The 18,704-nt window shown below is 42.0% G+C and overlaps 2 protein-coding genes across 3 annotated transcripts in view; both read left to right on the top strand.

Moving 5' to 3' along the window:
* The window catches only part of LOC308369264 (uncharacterized protein), a 29,803-nt gene extending 25,975 nt beyond the window's left edge, over window positions 1-3,828 (top strand). Inside the window, exons 24-30 of the mRNA XM_080843617.1 lie at window positions 566-647; window positions 740-886; window positions 1,086-1,238; window positions 1,347-1,444; window positions 2,014-2,148; window positions 2,309-2,423; window positions 2,606-3,828. Coding sequence (XP_080699743.1) covers window positions 566-647; window positions 740-886; window positions 1,086-1,238; window positions 1,347-1,444; window positions 2,014-2,148; window positions 2,309-2,423; window positions 2,606-2,764 — 889 coding nt within the window. The 3' untranslated portion in view covers window positions 2,765-3,828. The remainder of the gene's footprint in view (window positions 1-565; window positions 648-739; window positions 887-1,085; window positions 1,239-1,346; window positions 1,445-2,013; window positions 2,149-2,308; window positions 2,424-2,605) is intronic.
* A 929-nt stretch (window positions 3,829-4,757) lies between these two features.
* On the top strand, window positions 4,758-8,780 carry LOC308369262 (actin, alpha cardiac muscle 1-like). Of its 2 annotated transcripts, none has more exons than XM_080843612.1 (9): window positions 4,758-4,839; window positions 5,227-5,382; window positions 6,004-6,132; window positions 6,229-6,339; window positions 6,557-6,641; window positions 7,023-7,184; window positions 7,808-7,999; window positions 8,110-8,291; window positions 8,424-8,780. In XM_080843612.1, exons 2-9 carry the CDS (start codon window positions 5,254-5,256, stop codon window positions 8,565-8,567), a joined length of 1,134 nt encoding a protein of 377 aa, XP_080699738.1. In that variant the 5' UTR covers window positions 4,758-4,839; window positions 5,227-5,253; the 3' UTR covers window positions 8,568-8,780. The 2 variants fall into 2 exon arrangements, with proteins under 2 accessions (XP_080699738.1, XP_080699739.1); XM_080843613.1 differs by having other exon boundaries at window positions 4,802-4,839; window positions 5,232-5,382.
* The last annotated feature ends 9,924 nt before the right edge of the window (window positions 8,781-18,704 follow it).

Here is an 18,704-nt window from a genome sequence, read left to right as displayed (position 1 = left end):
AACTCGTGATAAATCTGTCTCTTCCTGATGACAGAAGTGGCATGATGGATAGCCCCTCCTCACCTCAATTCCACATGAACATAGCCTGATCTCCCACCTTGCCCCTTCTGTTCACAGTTCCACCTTTGTCCTGGTGGTCAGCTAGCAGATGAATGTTTGACATTTGGCTTGTTATCCATTTCAGTACCCAACTTTTTATTATCTTTGAAGTATGTCTTGATGTTTGATAGAATGGTATACAGTATTTATGTTTTCCACAAGATGGGCACCAATCAAAAATGTCCTTTTTCCCCACCCTTTCATATATTTATCACACACATCATAGCAGACCATGTTTAGTAAAGGTCTTCATAGTGGGGCTTGGGAGGAGTTTCACGCTCTGTGTGTCCGTTGTGTGCTGCGGTATGTCTGGCATGGGATATTGACAGGAGCAAATGGGAACACTTCTGAGGTCTTGCTGTACTAGGAAGCAACAATTCTGCCAATCCACTCTACCACAGAATTGCCCTGTTTGTTAGAAAGCCGTATCAGGAAGTTGCTTTAACCACGCTATCTTCTCACCTAGGGCTGACAACAGCAGATTGCTATCTGAGGTTAATACACTTAAGGATCAAGCCCGGATTGCCCAACCCCTCTATCCATCTAAGGTAAGTGACTAGGTGCCCATGTGACTTTCTGCTGGGCTGTCCATGTATGTACACTGGTGGATCCTCTATGTTTTTCATATCCATTGCCTCAGGAGTCTATGACACTGCTGGGCAAGCATGAGGGTGCGGAGCAGCTGTCTCAGCTGCAGGCAGAAAGGGTTCAGCTGCACAGGGACCTCCAGCGCTGCCTCCAGGAGATCCACCAGAGAGATCTGCTGCTCCAGCAGCTCAACACCAAGGTGTTACAACCCCCACTCTGTTCCTAATACATAATGGAGAAAATTGTGTGAACTTGTGTCCTATCATTAGCATATTAACACATAAGCAAGAGGAAGAGTATGGGCATTCAGTTAAGTTCCAAACCTTATGGGAGGTTTAGAAAATACTGGGGCGACCTTTTCTCATGCTGTACATTTCCCCTCCGTTTGGCATCCTCAGCTGCAGCAGGTAATTGAGGAGAAGAGTGGTGTTTCTGTTCAGCTGAAGGCCGTGTCTCAGACCCTGAGAGACACTCAGCTGAACCTGAGCGAAGTGCAGAACCGCTACTACTGGCTGGAGAACCAGGTTCAAACCCAGCAGGCGCCTGCACAGGTGTGTGAATTCCGTGTATGACTGCGTGTGTGTGTATAATGATTTATGGCCTGGCAGATTGTTTTGAAGTGTTTATTGTCATAAATGTGATGGTGTGTTGTTAAACAGAGCTCATCGCGTGTACAAGTGGCCCCAGGAGCACCGCAGGAGAGGTCCAGTGCAGTGGTGGACATTGATGGAGCTGAAACCGGAGAGCTCAGGAGCAGGTGTGTTTGTGTATTTATGTCCAACAGAGGCTGATGAGGCATTGAAGGCATTCATAGTGCTGTTCTTACGTTGTCAAGATGGTAGACCATTGCTGTGCCCCGGGATGCAAAAATAAACATTTGAAAGACAATGGGAAGGTATTTTACTGCCTTCATAAAGATCCCTTAAACAAGGAGTCAGTGGATTCAGCTTAGGCTCATTGAGTTCATGCATTCATTCATCCATTCATCCATTCATTCATTCATTCATTCATTCATTCATTCATTCATTCATTCGGGCCTTATGAATGATTAAGCCTACTTGTTGTGGCCTATATCATTCATGAATTAAATTGAAACCTTTAGCTTGACTTTATGCATGGGAAAAAATGTAATAGCTTAATTTACAGTTTTAGAAGAAGGGCTGTTCAGTAGAACAGCTATCCCAATTTTTTTTGTTGCCATTTGGACTGACAAAGCTTATCTAACAGTGCTTCTTTTTTTTTTAATAAATCACACATACTTTCCCAGTAACAACAAAAGCTCTATGTCAGTGGATGTACCTGAGTAACCTCACATTACTGATTTAGATTGACTGAGACAGAGCTTCAACTGGACACTGCCCAGCAAAGTGTATCCCAGCTCACTGATAGGCTTGAGGAGGAGAGGGTAAGAAGAGAGGCAGCAGAAGAAGCTTTAGGATTCGCTGATGCAACAATTAAGAGGTGAGCTGAATTGTTGTAGACCTATACTCATTTTTACTCACAATCCATTGTCTGAGTAATACTAAGGATGATCCTGTCTTTCTGTGTTTGCCTGTCTTTGTGTGTGTGTGTGTGTGATGTTTGTGCGGGTGTGTGTGTGTGTGTTTGTGTGCACACTCAGCATGGAAGCCCGGCCCTCTGGATCTCCTCAAAGAGATTTTAGTATCCAGCTTGAGAATGATGATGAGTGGGAGGCCTTAATTCTGGACCCTAACCAACATGTGGTGATGCGCAAGGTGTGTGTTTTCATGTTGGCCTTTAGTCACTCAGATCCCTTAAAACCTGCATGATATCCATTGAAGTAAATATAAATTGTACCAGGTACTAAGTCTTGCGTATGTATTTAATTATTTTGTGTGTTTGTTTTTTCGTGTGTGTGTGTGTGTGTGTGTGTGTGTGTGTGTGTGTGTATCCTCAGATGAAGGGTGGAGTGCTGGCCCTCAGGCGCTGGCTCCGTGGTCGGAGTCTTTACTGCTCCAGGTTGCTGACCTCCAGGGCCAAGTCCCGCTACCTTTTCCTCTCCTACCTGCTTATACTTCATGTGCTGGTATTCATGTGCCTGAGTGGCGCCCTCTAGAGGAAGCCCAGCATCATTGCACACTACAGTAACTTTAAGTGTTGCTCTGCCAGCCACAAATGCATCATCCTTATGAAAATACCTGCAGAACGGCTCTGCTTCACGCAACACCTGGACGGAGATTACCCAAGTAGTCAGAAGGTTAACCTTGAATGTCAGTCATTCTGACTCAAACTGGCGCTGGTCTAAGGCATGAATGTTGGGACCAGCCAAACAAGTCCCGAGGAAATGGCAATCTTTTTTTTTTTATTTTTATTATTAAATATGATGTCCTCGCATAAAAGCCCCTCGGTTTATGGAGAAGGGGTCAAGCTCACACATTGCTGCTCAGTCCCCACAAACCACCAGTCCTCACTGATCCTAGTTTCCCTTTCCAATACACACACCATTTCTCACCGGCGGCTGTGTGGCCGTGAACCTGCCACATCCCCAGCGGCGGTGAAGCTATGCACTGAACTCTAATCCCCCCCCCCACCCCCCAACCCCCCCCCCAGGTTACATTAGATGATGTACCTGCGTAACACTTTAGTGCACTGTATGAGGGTATATCTATGTGTGTATGTAAGAATGCATCTGTACTATATTTAAAAAGAGATGAATGACTGACAGTACAGTATGCTAAGTCCTATAGTGTGTTGGAATAAGTTTAGTGTGTAAAAAGGTACAGTTCTGATTTCTGTTGTATGTATTGTAATTATCGCCTCTGATTGTTTACATGGCAAATCATCTAATAGTGCTGTTCCACACAGTAGGCTCATTCCAAGGCTTCTGTGGTTCTGATGTTAATAATTGTATGTAAATATGGTGTGATTAAGGAAATGGTAAACTACTGTGTGTTAAAGGAAAACTACTGTGTGCATCCAAGATGTCATATTTTCTACACATGGTCTATTTTCTAAGAGAAGAATCATTAGTCAAATAATGTTCACTTTGAAAGAATGTTTCACAGCTTTTTTGCCTTTTTCAAAGGCTGGACGTGTGCAATAAGGTCTGAGGTCTTGTGTTTCCTTTTTCAGCTGTGTGGTTAAGTTAGTGGCACATTTTAATAAAATTCTGAAGCATCACTGGACTGTTTGTTAATTCACACGTCATTTGTTTAACATTGACAATATCCTGTGGACAGTTGATCAGCATCTGTCTCAAACGGACTCTTGTCAAGTGCGGTCTTCTCATCTTTCACGCCATTGGCGAGAGCTGGCAGATCTCCTTTGAAGGCATTGTCAAAGCTCTACCACACCATTCAGATTTCCTTGTGTTGGAATGCCCACCCAACCCTCCCACCCCGCCACACACTCATCTGCCCACCCCTGAGGTGTGATTGACAACAGAGCGAAAGACAGGCAAGGCCATACCTCTCCAGTCTCACCGAACAGTAGCTCTTTTATTTATAGTGGGACATGCTGGGATGACATGCCTAAAGGCTTCACTATTAATTCCCCTCTAAACTATTGCCATTAAATGTAAGAAATCATCATAACCGTGCTTAATACTTTCACACCATCTTCACGTCAATTTATTTATTCACTATTCATCTGGACATCATATCATCTTCAGTTGTGTGTCACAGTTCAGGATGGTCTTCCCCTTTTCTGGCCAGTGCTTCCATGAATAGTTTCTTATTTTCCCTCATTGTACCCTCATGCAAGACCCCTCACGCAAACAGTGCTCAGCAAACCACTATTGTCCAACTAGCTGATTGGCACGCCCCTCAATGTCCTTCAAATCAATAAATTACAGTCTAACATTAAACTCCCTCACCGTGTGTGCGCATGTGTTGACATGAACCTGTTGTGTGGGAGTGTAAGCCAAGCCTACTCTGCACCCGTCCTTCCCTTGGAGGGCAAAAACATGCCTTGATGAAGAGAGAGGGAGGGAGGCATGGCAAGGGAGACAGGGTGACTGTGTGTATCCTAAAAAGGCCTGGGGTGTGGACTTGTATGGGGACTCATCCATCCATTCGACAGGACGGAGAAGCTCTAGGGGAGGGGGGTGTCTTCTATATATTTGTAGACCAGGTGAGCAGTCCTCTCACTCTCTCAAGGGAGCAAAAGCACGTGAGCCTCCTCTCCTAAGTGGTAAGTGACACAAAGTTACCCTACTGCATCCTGTTCATGTTGGAGATGGTGTTTTTATTGACCTTTTAATCAAAGAAAGAGGAGCTCCACTTATTCAGTTTATTGTCCCAGTTATCCAATTACAGTATTTTAATTACTTGTTGCACCTTGTTTCTTTTACTTTACAATTTATTTGAAATGTAGTAATGTTAATACCAATTAGGGTGTTATTCATTAATTTTGCCTTCTGACTCAGCTGTGACCAAAGCACCTTAGTGCTAATTAGCCTTACTCTTCCAGCATTGCTTTTCTATTGCCTAGGCCCTAGACTACCCATTTGTTGTGTTGGGTAGTGATGTCTTTATCACCTTTATGGTAATGTGTGTTTGTGTGTGTGTGTGTCCTTAGTGCAGGTCTACACCCGTCTGACTAAAGATGTGCGATGAGGAAGAGACAACCGCTCTGGTGTGTGACAACGGCTCTGGCCTGGTCAAGGCAGGGTTCGCCGGAGATGATGCCCCAAGAGCTGTCTTCCCGTCCATTGTTGGCCGTCCCCGCCATCAGGTTAGTCAGATCGTAATCAAAAATCTTCAGCCACTGTGGGGTGACATCACCGGCTCACTCTGACTGGGTTTCAGATGGTTGTAAAACATGCTCTTTAACACAGTTTGATCATGACTATATCTGAACTTCAAACTCACTAATGTCACTGCATATGATATTTTTAGCCCATGGCATTGAGTGACTTGAGTGATTGAGCTAAATCTGTTGTGTGTGTGTGTGTGTCTCTGTGTGTGTGTGTCTGTGTGTTTGTGTGTGTGTGTGGGTGTGAGAGAGAGAGGGTGTCATAAAATAGCCTTGTCAGTGAACGATTTATTGTTTGGGAGCATGCGTCTGAAGGACATTCATGTCACTGGTTCAATGCATAATGTCAGAATTTTCCTACATATTGCCTTACAGGCTTATATGTGAAATGTGCCACAATGTCAGAATGAAATACAATACACGATTCTGAATAACAAAATGCAAAGTAATCATAAATGTCAGGATCAAATATATTGTAAAGCTGATATAGTTTGCTTAATTGCAGCATCATGGAAAATGTTTTCAGCAGATTGGTGTTACTTTGTTCACAGTTTCTACCTCTCCTTCACTTTTCCGTGATTTACTTCTTTTTCTTCTCAGGGTGTGATGGTGGGTATGGGACAGAAGGACAGCTATGTAGGAGACGAGGCCCAGAGCAAGAGAGGTATCCTGACCCTTAAGTACCCCATCGAGCACGGCATCATCACCAACTGGGACGACATGGAGAAGGTAAGAGCACAGTGAAAGAGCTTACTGACAGTCAATTCACAACTTCTTTTCAAAAGACCTTTAAAAACCTGAAGAACCTGTGGTTTCCCCCCTCAGATCTGGCATCACACCTTCTACAATGAGCTGCGTGTGGCCCCCGAGGAGCACCCCGTCCTGCTGACTGAGGCTCCCCTCAACCCCAAAGCCAACAGAGAGAAGATGACCCAGGTGAGTGAGCCCTACGCCATAACCCACCTCAGAGGGTCATGTGTGCCCCTGACTAGCCCCTGACTAGCTGCAGATGAGTGAGTGGATGAATCAGTGAGCAAACACAGAAGAAACTCACTTTGTTATGTTAGTGTGAAAGAACAGGAGACAAGATAATTGTGTCTGTTGAGGTGAGAGGCAGTTGAGTGACTGTTGTTTCTCTTACCACTCTGGGCAGATTATGTTTGAAACCTTCAACGTTCCAGCTATGTATGTAGCCATCCAGGCTGTGCTCTCCCTCTACGCTTCTGGCCGTACTACTGGTGAGTATTACGTATTGGTAACGCTCATATTACACATGTTATATTTTCTTAGTCAAAGTACAGTATATATTTTGCAACGCGTGGGATGTTGTGAGTGGTGAACACATAGTTCTGTTACTTGACCTTACAGACTAGCCTCTTAACCTTTCACCCCATGGTAGCACAAGCAAATCCTCCTAGCAGTACTGCCCTGAACTTTGGCTCACATTACTTAGACAGGCTTAAGTGCTTCACCAGTGATTACTTTTCATTATTGCACTATTTCTATTGTATGCTAACAGCACATAAGGTATAAAGGTCCATGAGGTCCAATGTATTTCTATGGTATCTAAAAGAAATCCTACTTGGCACACCCACTGAAGCCCCCCTTTTTGTCTGTAGGTATTGTGCTGGATGCTGGTGATGGTGTGACACACAATGTGCCAGTATATGAAGGCTATGCTCTGCCTCATGCCATCATGAGACTGGACCTGGCTGGCCGTGACCTGACTGACTACCTCATGAAGATCCTCACAGAGAGAGGCTACAGCTTTGTCACCACCGGTGAGGATACTGTCAGCTGCATGGGTGTCACACACAACACACCACAGTGACAGTTAAAACTATGTCACTCAAACATAGTGAACACTGAATACATGGTAATGAAAAAAAATGGTAATTATACTCAAGAGACTGGACATATTGAATGTGTTTCAGCTCTCTGGCAGTCTATGATAGGTGCCAGTGAATGCAATATCAACAACAGTTGCTATTACCAAGAATGGTCACGGTTCAGTGTGGGGTGCTTACATGTCAAGCAGGTGTATGTGTGTCTGTATGTGTGTGAGAGAGACAGACAGAATGTATTCCAGAAACAAAGAGACAACAGCTCTCATCAGTTCTATTCTGAGACACCAGGAAGACAAGAGTGGAATGGTTGATTGATTGCTTGTATGTACGGGCTGGAAGTCATGTGACACAAGCATGCACCTGTGATCTGCATTCCGTTTAGCGTGGCTGTACATGCTTGGACATGATTGGTCCGAATGTATGAACTAGTCAACCAGCACCGCCTACAGGTGGAGCTAAAGAACTGCATTTGTTCTAAGTGTGGGCTTGTGTGACATGCCTTCTCACGCTTGTTCTGATCTCTGCATACCCCCCCCCCACATTTATCTGACTTGTAGCCGAGCGTGAGATTGTCAGGGACATCAAGGAGAAGCTGTGCTACGTGGCTCTGGACTTTGAGAATGAGATGGCCACTGCTGCCTCCTCCTCCTCCCTGGAGAAGTCCTATGAGTTGCCCGACGGCCAGGTCATTACCATCGGTAACGAGAGGTTCCGCTGTCCCGAGACCCTTTTCCAGCCCTCTTTCATTGGTGAGTCACATAACATCAGAACCCCTGTTGACAAGACTACATTCCTTAGTTCCAAAAACCTTGACTTGGAAGACTGTAGACTCCATTCATTATTCATTGTTTCCCATCAGGTATGGAGTCTGCTGGAATCCATGAGACCACATACAACGGCATCATGAAGTGTGACATTGACATCCGTAAGGACCTGTACGCCAACAATGTGCTCTCTGGCGGTACCACCATGTACCCAGGTATCGGTGACCGTATGCAGAAAGAGATCACAGCCCTGGCTCCCAGCACCATGAAGATCAAGGTACAGAACAAGATCAAGGACTCTTCACCTTTATGTTATTTACACATAGAGAGCTTTTGGAAGCTGTCTCAAGCATTGTTACATACACTAAGTGATTGTAAGCCTGACCTCTGTGCTTTGTTCTGACCATAGATGATTGCTCCACCTGAGCGTAAGTACTCTGTATGGATTGGTGGCTCCATCTTGGCTTCCCTGTCCACTTTCCAGCAGATGTGGATCAGCAAGGATGAGTATGAAGAGGCTGGACCTTCCATTGTCCACAGGAAGTGCTTCTAAACACACCATGTGTTTATGTACTAACACACACATTTTCTCACATCCTTTAACTTTTAACTTTCACCACATTATTTCATTCAGGCAAAATTTCCATTGTCACCAGTGTCACTCTCCATCTTGATTTTAATTGCACATGTGTTGTCCTCAACCACTGTGAATCACTGTTCATTCCCTTCCTTTGTGAATCTTGCAATAAACACTTCTAATCTCCCAGTTCTGCCTCCTCCTTTAATGACTGAGAGGCTATCCTGAAATATTTTTCATCAAGGCCTTTTCACTGAAGAGTGATACAGCAAAATAATGATAAATGCCTATTCTCGTCAATGATTTATTTGAATAGTGAATAATGTAGCTATTTCTAAAAATATGTGCTGTTTTGTTTATTTCACTGCATCAGACTAGGACAGTGTTTAAATGCAGACATGCAGAAAATATGTTCAAAGTGTAATCTATACATACACTAGCTGTTGTCATAGACTGGCAATAAGCTTGTTTCCACTCATCCAAATTTGAACACCATTGTGTAACCTTGCCCACAATTATTTTATATCTATATAACAATGTGTAGCAGCTAAACAATGTGTAGGTCTGTTGGGTTAAAATTCACACTCAAGTTTACCTCGGACTCCAAAGTTGTGTATAAGTAGCTTTTTTTTCAATATGCATACCAGGCTCATTCATGTCCTGGCAGACAAGAGAGAGGCACAGGTTCACTCTCATCTTGGAGGAAGAGAGAGAAGCAAAGTTAAACACATCACACAAGGTTTATATAGAAAGAAGTGCCGCGTCTATTTGCAGTCCCATGCATTTCTCAAACAGCTATTCGAAACCAGGATGTGAAGTTCTCACAGATTTATTGTAAGATTTAAGCCACAACAAAGAGATTAATTCCAGAATATATCTGCCTAATACATTTACACCAAGATATTTAAAAGGTTACCTAACACCTCTCACCTATGCCCTGTTTGGTTGAATTAGGTTTGACCTCCCATCCCATCTCTCAAATCAGAAGACGATTCTGTATCAAATACCACACCCATTATTTCCCTTGGGTCAACTTGAGGTTACGCCCTCTTATTTCAAATTCCAACGGTTAATTCTAACCTCGTCTCACATAAATCAATGCGTATTCTGTAAATCCATTCGTTATTCATTCAAAAATAGTACTACAGAAGTTAGCATTCTTTGATGCCAAAGCACTATGTCAGCAGAGATAACCACATGGTGAGTTTTCCACATCCGAGGTCATCTTGCTATGCTTTTTGCAACGTAATGCATCAGCAAGGCAGAAAAGAAGGACTACTTATCAGCCCTCGCTTACACACACACAGAAGGTACACTTATAAGCACACATACACAGACAGAAATGTCATGTTTCAGCTCAGAAAGGCACATGATTAACACACATACATACTTGATTAAAGTCAGAGTTTCTCTATCAAGGTAAAAAAAATGATGTTCCATAAAAAGGTTTAAAATTGTGTTATAATATGTTCCATAAGAATACCCTCTCCCAAATCTCCCACATTTTGGAAACATTGTCATTTCCACCTCTCAACAATAGGAGTCAGTGTTGGCTCATTTTACATCCCACATATTAATTATGTTTGTGTGATGTCATGTCAATATAGATAGTACTCTTTTATTTTTTTATATTTTGTTTAATTGTCACAACTATCAATCATGCACCATTATATTGTTTGTACTGTTTGTGCTTTTAACTGGATATTTGCCACATAACTTAGCCTAATATCTTCTCGCTAAAAGATAAAGTCCTTCATGGACCAAAAATTCTTTGCATCGACATGAAAGGCTCTCCACATAATGACTACCTAACAAGTGTTTGTTTATGTTTATTTTCCCTCAGCTGTTTCCATTTAAAATCCCCAAGTGAATCCTTAAAAATTGTCCTTGAAGCATATTATTTTCTATCCTCTGCACTGCACAACCCACTAGATAACGTAACATTTTAAACACAGTGGTGCAATCAAGACAGAAACCAGCGAAATGAAACAGTTTTTTGTTCCTCTTGATCGGTCAACGTTACCTCTTTTTGGCTTTTGATATGAAAATGGACGTCTGATAAGCAGTATGTAATTATCCATTCAGAGAGTCCTTCTTGGTTGTGGGAACCCAAGCAGAATGCATTTGGCTTACATTGAGCAATACAAACTGGGGTAAGAGGCAAGAGAACTTGCAACATCCTAGGTCCCTCATATGGCCCAGGAGCATCAGATGAGTCCATCAGGACCATTAGTGATTGCCAGCATCAGTGAGGTTTGCAGGCAGGAAAGAATCTCAGTTAGAGGAGTGAAAGAGCCTGCTGAGACCTACAGGAGGTCCCTTGTCTGGTGCAGTTTAAATATAGATGTGGCTAAGATGTCCATTTTTTTGGTTGAGTGTGATGTATTTTGTTGGCTTGGAGAAATGGCAAATAATGATATAGGCCACACTTTCAGGATGAATTAAGGTGATTTATGGACCTCAAAAGGTCTGTGCTACACAACCACGAAATCTAGTCTTCTCTCCCTCTCTCTCTCTCTCTTTCTATTTATCTCACCCTCCCTCCCTCCCTCCCTCTATCTCTCCCCCTCTCTATTCATTTCTCTCCAACCTCTCTTCCCCGCTCTATCTGTGTGTGTGTTTGTGTGTGTGTGTGTCAGTCACTCTTGCACAATATCTGAATCCAAATCTGTCATGCTGTCATGCATGTCACTGAGCCCATTACAAGGGTGAAATTCTGCATACGGTATAGCTGTGATTGAAGGTCAGGCTGATTTCACACATTTCGCAGGTCAGAGCCATGCTAATGCAGAAAGGGCATCTCTGTCTCTGGGTGTAGCTCTCACTCCAATCCAACAGAGACTTTATCTTCTTGTTATATTTGGGTATCCAGCCTTTTTGGTATAGATTTATAATACTCAGGGAACTTGCTCAGTGTTTATTGTGTATATATAAACATTCTTCAGTCTTCCATAGTCTAAAGAGTCTACTAAGTAGATCTGTTTGGTCTACTGGGCCTAGCAAACGGAATGAAACCGGAAGGGCATGGAAGGTACCAGTGCCAAACATAGACCTGGAGGTGCTGCTGACCCACTTCCTCTACCAAAAGACAAATGAAGGTGAGACCATGAGGGAGGCAGGCGTGATTAATCAGCTTTCTCCCATAGTTGAGAGTGAGGGGATGAGATGGAGTGAAGCATGTTGAAGATGGAAAAATACATGACAGGACGTATAACATAAATGAAACTCCTCCTTCACGAGAAGAGAGTGACACAGCAGATCAGTGCAGGATGCAGCATGGTTGTGGAGTTAAGTATTCTGCGTTGCTGTGCTCAGGTTTTGAGAAGTGCATAGGCTTGGGTCAGATGAACTGAATAAATATCTCATAGTATCAGGCTGTTGGTTCCACTAATGGGCTACATCTTAACATCCCATGTGAAAGAAATTTCACTGTTGATCTACTTGCTCTCAACACCGCTCTCCTCTGTCTTTCTCTCGCTTTCTTTGTCACTTTCCCTACACCTCTGTATCGGTCCTCACTCGCTTCTTCCCACCATCTTCACGTGTAAAAGTTGCTTTTTTTTGCCATGTGGCCTATATTGTGTCCCAGTTTGCAATTAGGTCTTTTTCCTGGTGAGGAGGGGCAACTGACATCCAGATGTAACTTTGCTAAAGTAGCTCTCCTAATGGGTAGCCATTTTAGCAGGTTGGGTTAGGCTGTGGGCAATGTTGTTACACAAAAGAAGAGAGGTATGGGACACAGGGGTTTCTATGAGGGGCCCCTTTCAAGTTCTGTCTGTTTGCTGTCCTCAGAATGCAAAGCTCTTCTAGTTGAAGATGAGGCTGAACTAGTATGCTAGCTGCTAAGTCTCAAGGTGTGACAGTGTGGTATGGTAACTAGCGTGACCTTGGCCTCTAGGTGCCTTGAGCAGCTGAGGTCAGACCAGCCAAGGAGACAGGGTTTGGAATTACTTCTGCTCCGCTCTCTGTCTTCCTCTTTTCACCTTGCGAATTGATTTTCAGTTCAGGCTTATCCCTGTGGACATGTCTGGCAGTATCTCCACTCTCACTTCTCCTCTCTTCCTGTTATTTCCCTCTCCCACACCCTGCACAATCTTGTGCACTCATGTACTGCCCTGTTTGCCCTAGGGATGTGCATGTTGTACAATGCTGTTAACATATAGAAATGTTGTTCATTCACACCCCTGATCACAACTGTCAACGTTTTTACATATCAGGAATAATTCGTCTCACATCAAAAGTAATCTCAGTTTAAAATGTTGATGAACTGTCAGTGTGTAATAACATTTGAATAAGAAAAAAAAAGTGTAACTCTGGATTGCTCTACTAACCACTTTCCAAAATAAGCCAGAGCCTTTGGGGTCAACCAGTGGGTCATCTTACTCCCTCATGTTTACATGATGTTAAGTCAAAGGCGTTGCATCCAAACAATGAATAATTTACATTACACTTCATATTTTAGATGAAGCATAACAGCTGTCATGCCATGTATTAACAAAAATAATAAAAAAGATACGGGCTCCGCTCCATAGTCTGGTAGCTCTAGTTTTAGTTTACCTCCTTGTGGATTGTATAAAAGCATCTTGCTTGGGCATTTATAATACAATTTTCCATTTTTATGTGACATGTTAGTGTTTATGTTATGTTATTTTTATAGGCTTAAATGTTAGCTATTATGCCAAACATATTGTTCAGAGTCTACACTTGTGAAAAACGAATAATCACCCAGGAAATCATCAGAATGAGGGATTTAATTTTTGTTATTATATTTAGAATTATAATTTAAATTGTGGTTAATACAATAGTTAGTAACTGTTTTCTCAAATGTACCCCTTAGTTGAGCCACAAGACCACTTTTTGGAACCCCATATTTTGTTGTCTTTTTGAGTAAGGCACACTGCTAAGGATTCTGATTGCACACATCCTGAATGTGTGCTGTGAGTATTCATTTTTATCCTGTCTCATATTCCGTTGGGTACAGGTTGAGTAAGTAAAAATGGTAAAATCTCACCTCACTCTCCTCTACACAACTTCCTGCCACGCCTTCTCTTTCCTCTCGCTTCCCCTTCACCTCTCTCCTCAACAGCTCCATTACTCTGGGTAACCAAGCACGTAGCGAGGCATGCACTCCATCTTATTTTGCTTAATGGTGTTCCTGTATTCTCTGCCTTCTCTTTCATTCCCTATCTGATACGACACCTCAGATGCAAGGGTGAGAGTGAGGTTAGAGCACTGATGTTAAGCGAACCCTGAAGGCCACGGAACAGAAAGGCACACAGAGAACCCCTTATACACTTTTTGGGTGAAGATGATTATTAATCATGCCAGTGTGCCAGAGCTCTTACACTTCTTAGCCCTGAGATTATTAGATCACAATTACAATTCATTAATTGTCTTTATTATTTATCCTTTGCAGATAAGGCATAACAAATATGTAATACATCTCAAATGTAATCTCACACAACCTCCTCCATGTTTATAGCTCAGTATGTGTCATTTTAAATTCATATTGAATAGAGTTATATGTTTCCTTCCTCTGTAGCAGAAATTGAACAAGGTTTAGGTGATTGGGAGATTTGAAATCTCAGCGACATTTAATTTCTGACTAATGTAATAACATTTTTGCTCGTATGTCACGTGGAACTCGTCTTTCCTTTACAGTGCATGGACGTTAAACTATATTGTTGGTAGCAGTTGGCTATAAGTTGCAGAATGAATGGTAATTGCTTTTATATGTAAATCAGAATTTGTAGCAACTGAAGTCACAATCTGAGATGACGTTCCTGGCACTTGTTCAGTTCATTAAAGCATTGAGATTTTTGCACTCTGCCATTGATCATTTAATGTGTGCAGCTGCTCCAAACTCAGTTGTCCTCATACACCAGCTGCTCCACAGGTAAACAGCCCTGCTGTTTTATTTGGACTGAGGTGGACCCCATGCCATCTGTGTGATCATGGTGTTCAGATGCAGCTTTCAGCCCTCGCAGGGGGCCCTCACACACCACCGACAGCTAGGTCCTTCGAGGATTCATTCACACTTTACAGAAATAGTAATTCAGATAACGATGGGCCCTTTCTTTTCCCTTCTCTTTTCTTTGTGTTCTGCTCACTTCTTTTCTTGTCCTTTTCTCATTGCTTCATCATTTTGAAGCATACTGCCTGGCGTGCTCTGCCCGTCACTATGGTGATGAGATGATTGAAGTGGGGATGAAATGGGGCTTCCTGGAGAAAATCCCAAGTCTGGCCGTAGCAACTGTGAGACGATCAACTGAAATCTCAGATAATATTCTCATCCCAGTATCAATATTGTCTTCATGATGGGCTGTATCTCTCAGCTTCAGCCGGCTGGGTTTGTATTTAGGAAAGAATCAGTGATAACATAGAGCTTTGTTTTTCATTTTTATAAAGAGTAAGGCAGGTAAGCCATCTTGCTTTGGAGGGTGTCTTACATATTGATACTGACAGATTGTCAAATTGTCTAATTCACTAGCTGACTCTCCTAAGCAGCAGCGACAGATAACTGTAATTCATGTAATGAAAACAGGAGATGTGGAAGATGTCAAGAAAGGAACCACAGTGGGTTGAACAGTTATATGTTAAAGGTGTAGTCCTTGATTACAATCCATATGTATTGAATTCAGTGACATTTTCCATGTGTTCCTCTAGATCTCCATCCAATACAGGTGCACAGAAAAAGTCTGGTGTTTGTGCACAATTCTAGCTCTGTAAATGGGAAAAAACTAAGTGATTCAGACCGAGCAAATACACTATTCCAGCTAATCAACACATTGGTTCAGGTTTAGTTTTGAGCTAAAATATCAACAACCTATCACCAGAAATGAGGACTGTACCTGAGAGGAAAGATGGAATACTGGAGAGGTGAGATAGAGTGATGAGAGAAGAAAAGAAGGGATGAGATGAAAGACACACAAACACACACACACACACACACACACACACACACACACACACACACACACACACACACACACACACACACACAGACCAGTTTTTAAACTTTAACTTCCCATAATTCCTTGACACATATTGTTCACCACTTACTTACTTTACCTAATACATCTTTTACTAAATCACTAACAGAGACTTAAACCCTCAAATTTCATTTTCTCCTGTCTGCTTAAACAGTGGCATGTGGGGGCATCTAAAATAATGATAATAATAAAAGCATTTTCCCCAGAAGCCTTAGTTTGATGACCCAATGTAATATTCAATGATCTTGGTGTAACAGCGCTCTTGGGGGATGAAGTCTTAGACAGAGCAGGTAATAAAGCTGCCCAAGGTTTATAAAATAATGAACGTTTAGTTTTTCTCCCACCAGTCTGTCCAATATTTAATGTGTTTATTGCATTTGCTTAAATTCAGTAACATGACTGAAACACAAAAGTCAACAGAAGATTTCTCAGGGTCTGTGTCTTTCAGTGTCTGCATTTGGCTGCAAATAAAGATACATATTCTCAGTGTTGTACGTACCTGCTCGGTTCATTGAAGGAAAGTTCATGAAGTCGTTCATAATTTGGGTGAACGTGAACTGAACATACTGTATTACTGCCTGATGAACGATAATGTGAACGCGTTCATTCTGGTGTCTGTGAACGGCACGTTCACTCTTTTTAATTTTGTTCAATAAGGTGCCAGATTTCTAGAGACTTCCAGGCGAAAAATACACCGTTAACAGTCCTGTATCCAATCTCTGCGTGTGCTTTCTTCTACTGTCTATGCCTGGCAAGTGTGAGAGTGCCGAAGTTGCGTAGAGACCGTGAGCGGTATTGCAGACATATAGAGATTTAGAAACATTATAGCTCGCAACATATTGAAAAAAAAGTTGGTTCACTAGTTAAATTTTTGGAGCTGTAAACTTAGTTCAAATTTTTTGAATTATGAACTATGAACTGAACTAGTTCATTTTAAAATGTGTGAACGATGAACTGAACTTGTTCATATAGAAAGTGAACTTTCCCAACACAGCATATTCTGCAGTGTACTAAAAGTACTAAAAGGTCATCTAGATTTAACATTTGAGACACAATCAATTAATGAAATGGTCTACATCACTGTCAGAATGAAACATGTACTGAATACGAATGTTACACAAACCCACTTCTGAGGGTGCCAATGTGCAAATTCAATTGAATTTTATTTATATAGCACCAAAACAATAGAATTGCCTCAAGGCGCTTTACAGAGCCCAGTGCTTTGACCAAATGTTGATTTGAAGAGAACTTAGCTTGCTCAGATGTTAAATAGATGAATCCTTTAAATGGTTGAATCTGAGAATGATGACTGAACAAATGTTTCAATGGTATAACTCACTAGGGTATACTGTACAGTATAAATAAGTGAAATTGACTGCTTGTGATACATAGCTGAGGAGTGAGTGTTTCTCTGCATGAACTCTTTTCACATTCCTGATGGTAATTGTTTATTTACATTCCTCTCCTCCACAGTCAAACAGAGTTTATCTGCAGATTACAGGCAATGCTGAAGGAATCTGAACTTCTAGAAGGTATAGATCACAGTGGTAATTACCATATCTATTAGTTTTGTGGTCTGTCAAAACTGAAGGTAGGCACACAGCTTCACAGTCTAGTCATTAGTGATGCTTACAACAGTACAACCCCTCCCCCCACACACACACATACCCTGTGCAATGTAACACATTATCCATTAAGACATCAGACTTGGCTTAAAATGGAAGTTTTTTTTACAAACATAATCAAATGTTTCTCCTTTCAAACCATTAAGGGGTGCAATAATGATTCATGTCACACTGAAACTGTGTTTAGGCTTTGATTATTGGGAGTCCCAACCAATCGCTGGCTTTCGTTCCACCTCGTTGTCATGGTGAGGAAGACTCCCCTTCACCCTCAGATCATGATGGCCTCGATGTTACAGCTTCCTTCCCCCTCAGCCCAGTACTTCCTTCTTATCATTGTTCTGAGATTTAGTTCAATGAGAGACCATATCATTCAAGGCTGTGACTATGGGGTATTTTCATTACGTTACGTGACTAAACATTGGTAAAGGCTACAGTGGAATTATTACAAAGGAACCTGACAGGTTTTGATATTGATTTGTGGTATACATTAGTGATTAAGCTAACTCAGCTCTTAGAGAGTCTGACTAGTGGGCTAAGATAAGTGACCAAGGAGTTGCCAAAATAAATTGTTCAGCATTTCAGGCCAGTCTAGATAGAGTGCCCTGCCCACATTTTTAGTGAAATTTCTGATGCCAAAAGACTGAGCCATCAAACCCAGCGAATGTAAATGAAAACCTTTGGCTGCAGACATCTATATACACATAATGGGTAACAGCTTTCCAGGTCCTAATTTTTTAGATAGATTTAACACAGGTCTCCCACCCCCACCCCATCCCCAACCAACCTCAATATCTCTACACCCTGGTAGGGTTCCAATACTGTTACAATCAATCATAAAACAGAAGATTTACCACAGAAACAAAGTGAACATGTGTGGGTGGCTTGGCTGGTAGGGATGTCACTGTTACTCATTTCTAAGCTTAACATCAGTTCCACAGTATAGGTTGGTTGCCATGGTGAGCCCCATTAATTTTGCAGGAACTCCTTCCTGGCATTTCCAGAGCATTGAACAAGCTTCAGCAGGGAAAACGGTTATGGAATGGGGGATGGATCCAAGAATGGTGAATAAGTAGGAGAGGACCACGCCCTCACTTGGCAAGTGTGTAATGACATTAGAGTTTCATGGCATGGTTGGCTCAGAATCAGATGTGCTAGTAAAAGTAAATAGCTCAATGTTACTACACTGGGAAATGTCCCAAGTTTTTTGTTAATGATTGCGAGCTAATTCTGATTTGAGGAATGAGTGAGTGTAGGCTACATAGGCTTCTAGATTATGGTAGGCTACAAAACTGGTTGTCCAACATGTAGCCTTGAGGGCAACTTCATAAAATTAAACAAATTCAAAGACACAACACTTAAATGACAACACACAAAATGTAAAAAGTATATAAAAAAGTACAAAAATGTACTGTGGCTCAATAATACTCATACAATCTTATTATTACACTCTGTCGTTATTTAGTCTACTGATATTATCCTAGTGCTGTATGTTATTC

This window comes from Sprattus sprattus (assembly GCF_963457725.1).
Source record: "Sprattus sprattus genome assembly, chromosome: 8".
NCBI lineage: Eukaryota > Metazoa > Chordata > Actinopteri > Clupeiformes > Clupeidae > Sprattus > Sprattus sprattus.
Note: the sequence above shows the minus strand (reverse complement) of the source record. Positions and strands in the feature narration are given on the sequence as shown.

Bases quoted from the DNA above. Each gene is read 5' to 3' on its own strand.
- LOC308369262 (XM_080843612.1), top strand. From the start codon at position 5,254: ATGTGCGATGAGGAAGAGACAACCGCTCTGGTGTGTGACAACGGCTCT. The intron at 5,383-6,003 runs GTTAGTCAGATC...TTTTCTTCTCAG, and splicing joins TTGGCCGTCCCCGCCATCAG to GGTGTGATGGTGGGTATGGG. The intron at 6,642-7,022 runs GTGAGTATTACG...TTTTGTCTGTAG, and splicing joins CGCTTCTGGCCGTACTACTG to GTATTGTGCTGGATGCTGGT.